Source organism: Octopus bimaculoides, chromosome 2, assembly GCF_046866305.1.
Source record: "Octopus bimaculoides isolate indiv1 chromosome 2, ASM4686630v1, whole genome shotgun sequence".
NCBI lineage: Eukaryota > Metazoa > Mollusca > Cephalopoda > Octopoda > Octopodidae > Octopus > Octopus bimaculoides.
This window is the reverse complement of record NC_142929.1, coordinates 71,054,560-71,065,105: the sequence shown is the minus strand read 5'-3', so window position 1 is coordinate 71,065,105 and position 10,546 is coordinate 71,054,560. Positions and strand designations below refer to the sequence as shown.

At 35.4% G+C, this 10,546-nt stretch overlaps 1 protein-coding gene across 2 annotated transcripts in view; it reads right to left on the bottom strand.

Moving 5' to 3' along the window:
* The window catches only part of LOC106875327 (centrosomal protein of 120 kDa), a 48,310-nt gene that overhangs the window by 35,769 nt on the left and 1,995 nt on the right, over positions 1–10,546 (bottom strand). For both annotated transcript variants that reach the window (XM_089346980.1, XM_089346981.1), the window contains exons 2-6: positions 8,012–8,280; positions 7,006–7,126; positions 5,643–5,770; positions 3,976–4,173; positions 2,403–2,522 (exon numbers count right to left, since the gene is read on the bottom strand). In XM_089346980.1, coding sequence (XP_089203106.1) covers positions 2,403–2,522; positions 3,976–4,173; positions 5,643–5,770; positions 7,006–7,126; positions 8,012–8,280 — 836 coding nt within the window. The remainder of the gene's footprint in view (positions 1–2,402; positions 2,523–3,975; positions 4,174–5,642; positions 5,771–7,005; positions 7,127–8,011; positions 8,281–10,546) is intronic.

Here is a 10,546-nt window from a genome sequence, read left to right as displayed (position 1 = left end):
ATATATATATATATATATATATATATACACACACATACACACACACAGTATCTCACACAAGTATGTACACCCCTAAAAAATTTTAGGAAAATTGCTGTTACTCTGATAATATCGAAGGAAATCAAACAAAATTTATACTCAATAAAAATATTATACATGCAAACATTATACAAATTTGGAACACAAAACAATAAACATTTTCAAAGATATGAACGAAATATTAATTTTCAAACGATACAAAAATATGTACACCCTAAACGATTATTTGCTATATTCAATATTTGCTGTGACCGCCCTTGTTTTCAATGACTGTATTAAGTTTTCTGGCCATAGAGTCAACTAAATTTCTGCATATAACCAATGAAATCAATTTCCATTCATCCTGAATGATGTCTTTCAACTGCGTCACATTGTGAGGTTTTTCCTCCTCGACCTTCCTTCTCAAAACATTTCACAGATGTTCTATTGGATTTAAATCAGGTGACATTGTAGGCCAAGGCAATACTTTTACCTATTTATCTGATAAAAACTTAGTCATCATCTTTGAAGTGTGTTTAGGGTCATTATCATGTTGGAATATGGAATGTCTTTCTAGTTCCTTGATGCTTTTCAACATTGTTTCCTGCAATATGTCACAATAAAGCCTTGAATCCATTGTTCTCTCAATAAATGTGAGTCCTGCCATACCAGCCACACTCATGCATTCTCAAAGCATAACACTTCTGCTGCCGTGTTTCATGGTAGGTACGATGCATTTGTTGCTATTATCTTCACCTGGTCATTGCCATAGTTGTTTAATACCATCTAACACAAACAAGTTGATTTTAGTCTTGTCGGAAAAAAGAATTTTATTCCAAAACTCCTTCCCCTTACTCACATAGGTATTGGCAAAAGAAAGACAACTTGGTTTATGCCTGGTAGTGAGGAGAGGCTTCCTATGAGGAATGTGCCCATGAAGACCACATTGGTTCAAACTTCAGTGAACTATTCAGGTGGATACACTCTTTCCACTAACAGAAAACATTTCTCAAGCCAAAGATGAAGTGGTACGATGCCTGTCATCCATCATGCAACATTGGATGTGGTGAATATTACGTGCAGTTAAAATTACAAGGGCAACCTGGATGATGTTTATTGCTTAGCCATCCAGTAGCTTTGTACTTCTGAAGATTTTTACCACGGTATAAAAATCAGAAATCCTGCAGATGCAATAACAAGGACCGGTGCAAAAATGCCAGGAGAAATAATTTATCAGAATTGAAATTATCAGCAATATCTGAATTTAGTAAAAAAAAAAGTGGATAAAATACTGAATATAACAAATTTCCTTTAGGGTGTACATATTTTTGTAACATTTGAAAATTAATATTTCGTTCAATTGTTTTATGTTCTAAATTTGCATAATGTTTGCATGTACAATATATTTTATTGAACATAAATTTCGTTTGTGATTTCCTTCGATATTATCAGAGTAACAGAAAACTTTTAGGGGTGTACATACTTGTGTGAGATACTGTGTGTGCGTATGTATCATCATCATATATATATATATATATATATATATATATATATACACACACACACACACATACATATATATATATATATATATATATATATATATATATATATATATATATATATATATATATACACACACACACACACATACATATACATATATATACATGTGTGTGCACGTGTGGATATGTGTCTTTGTTTGTCACACACCCTCACTGCTTAACAACCAGTATTGGTTTGCTTACACCCCCATAACTTAGTGGTTCGACAAAAAGAGACTGACAGAAAACCAGACATCAAAAATAAGTACTGGGGTCAATCAGTTCAACTAGAACCCTTCAAGGCAGTGCCCCAGCTTCATCACAGTCCAATAACTGAAGCAAATAAAAGATGCAAGGAAATGTGCTAATATTTATTATAATTATAAATATTAAAGAAATAAAAATATAGATTAATCTTTTAAACAGTCCATCCAACAAGCTTCTATACATTTTAAGTCTGCCCAAATTCACTTTTAAGACTTGGGTCAACCCTAGGCAAGGTTAAGTGCACTGGCCCAAAATACCATGTAGTGGGATCGAACCTGAAACATCATGGTTGTGAAGCAAACCTCTTAACCACTTAGCCATGACAGTAACAACTCTCTGAATCTGAGAGATATTAATTTACTGGCCAAACAAAGATTCACAGTTCATATCCTCTCACCGATATTCTTCGTTATATCTTTGAGGAAGGGACTTAACTCTCATCGGTCGTCCATCTTGCAGTAGATAGACAACACATTGAGGTAAATTGCCAAATATATATATATATATTACATTATTTAGTTATTAACTATGGTAGACAGGCAGAACTGCAAAGAAATTGTATTTTAACCTCACCGTGTAATCACCCTCTAAAACAACTGGTCGCATGAAGATTTCAGTGCTGCCTGGTTTCAGTAAAGTATTTAAAGGTACTTCACAATGTCCAAACGATATATCCTCACAACAAAAATGAACCTGAAACAGAATCACAAAAGAAACAGTGAGAAGAAAATCGTTATGGGGCAGGCAGACAGCAGGAGAAATCTTCAGAGGAAGAACTGTCAAACAAGTGTCTCAGACCATTTCGTTCTCTAAGAGCTCAAAGACTACCTAGGTAGTGACTCCTAGATGTCCTCTCGCTGTTATTTAAATGTTAACTCTAGAAATAAACGTAATTAACAATTCTCACCTGATAATGCATCAATTTTTAATAGAATCAGTTCAAACTTCAAATGTGCTATCCATATCTTTTGAAAAATATACATTTGTTGGAGGCTTTTTTTTTTAGCCAGAAGAGACACCACAAAGCATTTAATCCAATGCTCTAACAATTCTACCAATCCACTGCCTCAGATTGGTATTTTTTAATTTGCCTCCTAAAGGATGAAAGGTAACGTTGACTTTGGTGGGATTTGAATTCAGAGCATAGGGAGTTGGGACAAATACTGCAAGGTATTCTATCCAACACTAATGACTACCTGACTACCAACTTGCTACCATATTTTAGCTTTGAAAGATCATCACAGCCGTTGTCATCTTTTAACATGTCTTCCATGCTGAGTGCTTCAAGAAGCTTATATTACTAAAAACCTATGGGCTAGATGGCTTGACAGGATTTGACAGGTCAGAAGACTGCATTGAACTTCAACGTCTGCTTTGGCATGGTTTCTACAGCTGGATGCCTTTCCTAATGCCTTGCAGTGGTTCTCAACCAGTGCTCATGTGACTCCTGGGACTCCATATAAAATTCTGTTGGGGCCATGCAAGCAAATAGTAAATTGGAAATCCACAGTAGTACTTTAAAGGTTCATGCAAAAAATTTTGCCCTTAGATGTATTTATTGCAAGAAACAACTAGGTCTCTTTCTCTAATGTTGTGGTGTTATGGGCTGTGATGAGCTGTGTGTTGTCGGTGGAGAGGGATGAGGCAAACAGAAGTGAAGCCAGACCGGAAGGGTCAGACCGGAAGTTGGCCACACGCGGTCGAAGGCCAGCACGTGCATCAGTCAGAAAACAGACAGGTTACGAGAAAGACGTGTTTTGATCAAGAGCGATCGTGTACTCCGCTGCGGTCGACAAGGTAAGGTCCAACGTTTCACTCTGTCCTTTTGCTTCTTGTTGTCTTTTTCCTCCATCACACCACAAATGTTTTACATAGTTTAACATGTTTCCAGCCACTGAAACATGTTCTCTCAGAGAGTGCTGTTGCAAACCTACGCAAGTCAATATGTGAAAAACAAAATAGGAATTTTGAAAGCAGTATCTATAAGACTAGTTTTTATACATCAAATGGCTATGGGGGCCCACCAGAATAAATAGTAACCAAAGGAGTCCATAGGTAAAAAATGGTTTAGAACCACTGCTTTAAAAGATATATTAACCAATTTAAGAAACTATAAACCAATGTTAACCACTGATCTATGACTTACCTGGATGCCAGGTTGATTTGCAAAGAAGAGACATAAAACATCTAGATTGCTTCGGATCTTCACAGATGCTCTCTCAGGCACAAATTTTGGGTTGATCAAATCAGTGAAGGTCTCACTGCAGACATTATTTCCAAATAAGGAATAATAAAAACTGTATCCACTGGAATTATCGGGTAGAGGGATGGACGCAGGGATCAACTTTTAGCAAAAATTAAAAAATTAAAAAAGTAAATAAAACAGATGTGTTTCCAAATGTATATAAAGTATGCAGAAAAATAACAAAATATACAAAAAAAGTAAAAAAAAAAATAAACGAATCAATTTAGGGTTTACGCATCACAGGTTATTTTATTATTTAAGTGACTAAACTGACAAAAGCATTTGATTCAAATCTTAACATCATCGTCATTGTTTTTTTGACATCCACTTTTCCATGGATCAGATCAGAATTTGCTGAGGTAGATTTTTTATGATCAGATGCCCTTTCCTATTGCCAATCCTCACTTGTTTCCAAGCAAGATGTTTTCCCATGACCAGACATGGTTTCATGGAAGATTGGACGTAGATAACACTGCTTGTAAGACAGTAACACTCGTTTACAACTATCAAATGATATCATCACACACACACACATACTTTATATCTCTTTTTTTTTTTTTTTTTGACTTGTTTATCATTAGACTGTGGGCATGCTTTGGTCCTACCTTAAAGATAGGATTGCACATTTTTACCAGCCGAATGAAATGAAGTATTTTGCTTAAGAATACAACACATTGCCTGGTCCAGGAATCAAAACCACAATCTTACGATCACGAGTCCAACACCCTAACCACTAAGCCATGTGCGCCTCCACAACCACACTGCCATGCCTGTGAGAAATTTGAAGGAAAATAAACATTGGAAGAAAGACAAGACAATTCTTTTGAAACATAATAGTAAATGCAAACAAACATTTGTTTTTTCATAAGCACCAAAATGTGCATATAGATACATCATCATCATCATCATCGTTTAACATCCGCTTTCCATGCTAGCATGGGTAGGACGATTTGACTGAGGACTGGCAAGCCAGAAGGCTGCACCAGGCTCCAATCTGATCTGGCAGAGTTTCTACAGCTGCATGCCCTTCCTAACGCCAACCACTCTGAGAGTGTAGTGGGTACTTTTACGTGCCACCGGCACGAGGGCCAGTCACACGGTACTGGCAATGGCCACGCTCAAAAAGGTGTTTTCTACGTGCCACCTGCACGGGAGCCAGTCCAGCGGCACTGGCAACGATACAAATAAGATAATTTATTTTCAAACCTAGAGATGCCATTAGAACAGCAGAAACATTGGGTAAATTACCCTTATAAAGCAGAAAAATTTGTCAACAACCACGGGACTCAAAGCCAAGACTTCAGCCAAGTGCTTTATCATTAAATTAAACTGTCCACCAACGAATTAAACCAGTTTTTAGATGCTTTTAATGCTAAATGTGCAATCACATGTATATAAATATAAACAAACTAACATTTTTTTTTATAAACCCCAAAATGTGTATATAGACACAAATAAAATAATTTATTTTCTAACAGCATCTCTGTGTTTCAAAATAAATTACAATCTTATTTGTATCTATAACAATAAAGTTTTAGACAGTAGTAGTAATAGTAGTAGCAGCTTACCAATGCAAGGTTAGATGCATAAACAATGGTGACAGCTAGAATGAATATATCCTGACAACAATCAACTGGGCCAATTTGATAGAAACTACCAGTTTCATCTAAAATAGGACGTAGATTGGCTGTTAGATCTGTAATAAACAAAATGATACAATAATTTAATTATGAATATAAATACAAGTAGTCACAAGCATATTTCAGATCATGTCTTTTACTCTTTCAAATGTACACAATTGGCATCATCATTTTAAAGTCCTCTTTTTCATGCTTGCATGGATCAGACAGGATTAGTTGAGGCAGATTTTTTTATGGCCAAATGCTCTTCCTGTCACCAGCCCTCATTTGTTTCCATAGTAAGGTAGTATTATTTCCCAATGGTCAGACACGCTTTCGGCAGAAGACTGACAACCTGGAAATGAACAACATCCAACAAAAGCAGATGTGAAATGAGGATATAATACTTTATATTACTGCCAACATCACATACACATGTGCTTATGCTCTCTCTTTCTCCAAAACAGAAAATTCCATTACAAGTGATAATGTATAAGAAAAAGGAACTTCACCAACTAGCTGTTGTGGGATGCAATTAAAATAACTAAGAACACTTAGGTTGATTATCATTATCATCATTGCTAAACATCTGTTTTTCATGCTAGCAACAGTAGGATGGTTTGGCAGGTGCTGGTGAGCCAAAGGACTATGCCAAGCTCCAATGTCTGCTTTGACATGTTTTTCGTGGCTGGATGCCTTGGCAATCTAAATTACAGGAAATTGTATTTCCACTCCTTAATGTAAAGTTATTCTACATAATTTGCTCTGTTAAATTCCTCAGTCACATAAATGAATTTCTGGTAAAGCCAGATAATTATTTACACTACAAGGAAATATAGTTAATTGTTTTCCCACATGCTAACCACTTAAAAGAATACACTGGCACAAGTGAAATCACTGAGTAACTCACAAGGAAAGACCTCACAATTGAGTAGAGTTGTAGTATCAAGGCGATGGCTTTATACCAGTTGGTGAGAGACTAAAGTCTGATAGAGGGCTAGGAAGAGGTGTCTGGTTGTAGAAGAGATACAAAGAGAGATGGTGATGATGATTTGTTAGGGCATAGCATGAAGTTACAGGAAGGTGAATATAAGATAAATAGAAGACAGATAGAGTAAGTGGGTAGGTAAGTTTACAAGAGTGTAAGAGAAGATTAGCAGATGAACAGAGATGAGGACAGAGGTGAATGCAGTGAATGGTGAGCACAGGTAGAGGTGTAGTTAGTGGTGAGTATTTATTTTCCATTGCTTCAGCCACTAACCATCACCCATCCTTTCATGAATAAATTAATAAAAGAGAATGTCAAGAATACTTGTTTGCATCTCTTCAAGCTTTTTGCCTTCATCCACATCATTATCAAGGTAGAGACCAAGTTGGAGTTCAGGTTTGGATTTCATATATTTGCAGTGAAATAGAGGATACCATTTTGATGCCTGAAAAAAAAAATAACACCAAGAGTATTTTTAAAAAAGTTTCATAGTTTACTTTAAGTTAATTGAAAAATCTTGCAAAAATCTTTGAAATTTCAATGAAGTGAGTGTTTATTTTTAGAATAATATTGTAAGGCAAGTGTGAAAAGCTAGATCTGGCCTGTTTGAACATAAGACAGGTAGCATATTTGGGCCAGATATGGCTGGTTTAAATGCTAAATGGTTAAAATAAAATTATCTAAAAGACAGAGAAATTTCCTTATGATACAAGGAAAGTAACTCATAAAAGTTGCATTAAAATTTACATATTTACAACACGTTGTAGAAAAGAGAAGATAGTGATAATAAAGAATGAGCATTTGTTCTATGGTAAATGGAATTTTGAAGAATGATTTACAAGCAAAAAAAAAAAAATTGTGTTAAAAAAATTAATTTCTATTGTTTACTTGTTTCGGTCATTTTAGTATGGTCATACTAGGGCAGTACCCTGAAGAATTTTAGTCAAACTAATCAACCCCAATACTTATTTTTAAAGCCAGGTACTTATTCTATCAGTCTCTTTAGCAAAACCACTAAGTTATAGGGATGTAAACACACCAACACCAGTTGTCAAGCAGTGGTGGGAGACAAACACAGACACAAAGAACGACACATATGACAGACTTCTTTCAGTTTCCATCTACCAAATCCACTCACAGCACTTTAATTGGCTCAAGGCTACAGTAGAAGACACTTGCCCATGGTACTACACAGTAGGATGAACCTAGAGTCATGTGGTTGGGAAGCAAACTTCTAACCACACGTTCACACCTATACCTAACATTTAATTTCAGATATAAAATTTCTATATGACAAAAAAATTACATTTATTTAATTCTTTTTACAAACCTGCTTCATGGTAGCAGCTCGAAAATCAAGCAGAACATAGCCAATCATCTCCTTCACTGTACTTTGGGTATCATAAGCATAACACTGAATTTTCATGGAACTGCGGTGTAAGCGATGTTGCTGAAGCCCTTTTTTGCTTAATTGCCATGCCAACTCTTGTGTTATGTTTGGCTTGTTAGTATGATTAACAGGATCAGTCGAGAGAAGTTCGCCATCAAATTTAGCATCTATTATCAATTTATGGTGGGGCCTTTTGGGGAAATTCCGACCTGATGGAAAAAAAGATATATAATATTAGAATCTTGTAATAAAAATAATCTTAAAAACAATTTTTTTTTCCCCAGTTATTAATTCCACATAAAAACTATGCAATAGTCTCAACTTTATAGCAGAATCCTTAAGAGTATGAAAACATAAGAAATCATCATTATCATCAACATCATCATTTTACATTGTTTCCTTACTGGCCTGGGTTGGATGGATCAACACAGTTTTAGTTGAGTCTGGTAATTACCTACATTCAACAGAGTTAACCAGCTATAAATTTCACAGATAGTTCTTCAAACAAAAAACCATTTGAGATCCAAATATCTTGTCACATTTACACAGTTACATTAAATATAAAGAGAAGCAACGTAATACTACTGTATGTATTTTGTTTCATCCCCCTGGACTGGCTCTTGTGCGGGTGGCACATAAAATACACCATTTTGAGTGTGGCCGTTGCCAGTACCGCCTGACTGGCCTTCGTGCGGGTGACACGTAAAAGCACCCACTACACTCTCTGAGTGGTTGGCGTTAGGAAGGGCATCCAGCTGTAGAAACTCTGCCAAATCAGATTGTAGCCTGGTGTAGCCATCTGGTTTCACCAGTCCTCAGTCAAATCGTCCAACCCATGCTAGCATGGAAAGCGGATGTTAAACGATGATGATGATGATGATGATGATATTCAAGGGCACCACTTATCTAGGTGGGATAGAAGACCACCTTGTACTTGTGAGTTTCATTTTTTACTTGGTTTCTGTAGTTGGATGCCTTTCCTAATACCAACCCCTACATGAAAAGTCTGTTGTACATATTATTCTAAATAACTGATAACTTTGTGTCAAACCACATAACATAATAAATTAATATGGAAGAAGTAAAATGTTAATCAAAATTCAAAAAACCCTTTTAGTCTGACCTAATAAGAGATTGGTAATAAGTTAGGTTTTTAGTAATATAAGCTTCTTGAAGCACTCAATTTATAAGATCAATTTTTTTTATTGTACTCTGTAAAATACAATAAGAAATAAATTTCACAAATGGAGGTCTCATTATGTAGTGACTATAGTATTAAGATACAATACTAAGTATATCATAGATTGGCTTATGTAAGAAAATAAATTAATTAGAAACTGTTGCAGAAGTTTTCAGATTGATAAGATGAAATATCAAATTGATTGATAAGATGAAATATCATATCCAAAAATTCAGTTTTATATGGATGAAAAGAATTCCAGTACACAGTGTATAGTAGTTAGGAGATGTGGAGAGAGGGTGGGAGTAGGTTAGCATAGAGTAGAGACAAACATTTAATCTTGTTGAGAATATGACAACATCTTTGGTGCTACAATAAGACTAAACCCACTACGCTTTGTAAAGTGGTTAGCAAATGATTAGAGACAGCATACGGTAGAGATGAATCTTTAGTCTTGTGGAGATCATGACAAACTCTCTGTGGCAATGACAAGAACAAACACAGTGCACTCTGTGTAGTGATTGATGGTAGGAAGGGCAGAAATGTATGAACAAAATGTGGTCATCTAATCCATGCAAGATGGGCAGTAACTCCAAATAGGAAATGACTTGGACTGTGATAACCCAAGGATAGATAGTAGGCATATGATGATAATGATGAAGAAGAAATAAATATTAACTAGTAGCAGGATACAGTAGAGAAGTGGTCTCATTTTGTACAAAGAAGGAATCATAGGAACTTCAATACTTTGTAATCAATGCACAAAATTGATACACTAAACACCTAATGGAAACTTTGTCAAATTGAGCCACATACTAAACATGACCAACTACTTTTCTATTCAAGGGGTGAAAGTGTTAAGTTTGGTTATGAAATACTGTTATCAGTTAGTAAAATTACATTTTACAACCTGTGATTTTTAAGACATTCAAGGAAACCACTTACAAAGAAAGGGTTTGATAGTGCCCCCATCTCACTGAAGCTCAGGAGAGAGAGAGCTTGGCTGTTCCAGTACCTCAGTCTCCACAACATGGTAGTGCCATGTATTTGCCTCTAATTTTTTTTAGAAAAGAATACTGGTGTCTCTTGGTATGATGTATAACTAAAGGAGTGTGCATGCCACTTATTTTGTTTATTTATTTATATTCCGTTTGTTTGTTTTTTCTTTATTGATTTCTTTCACCATTTTCTTTTTACTTTGGTAAATTGTTCTGTTTCACTGAATTGTTCTAAATCTTTATTGTAATATTCTCAAATAAACTATCATAGTTTTGTTATATATGTGACGGAGCTTG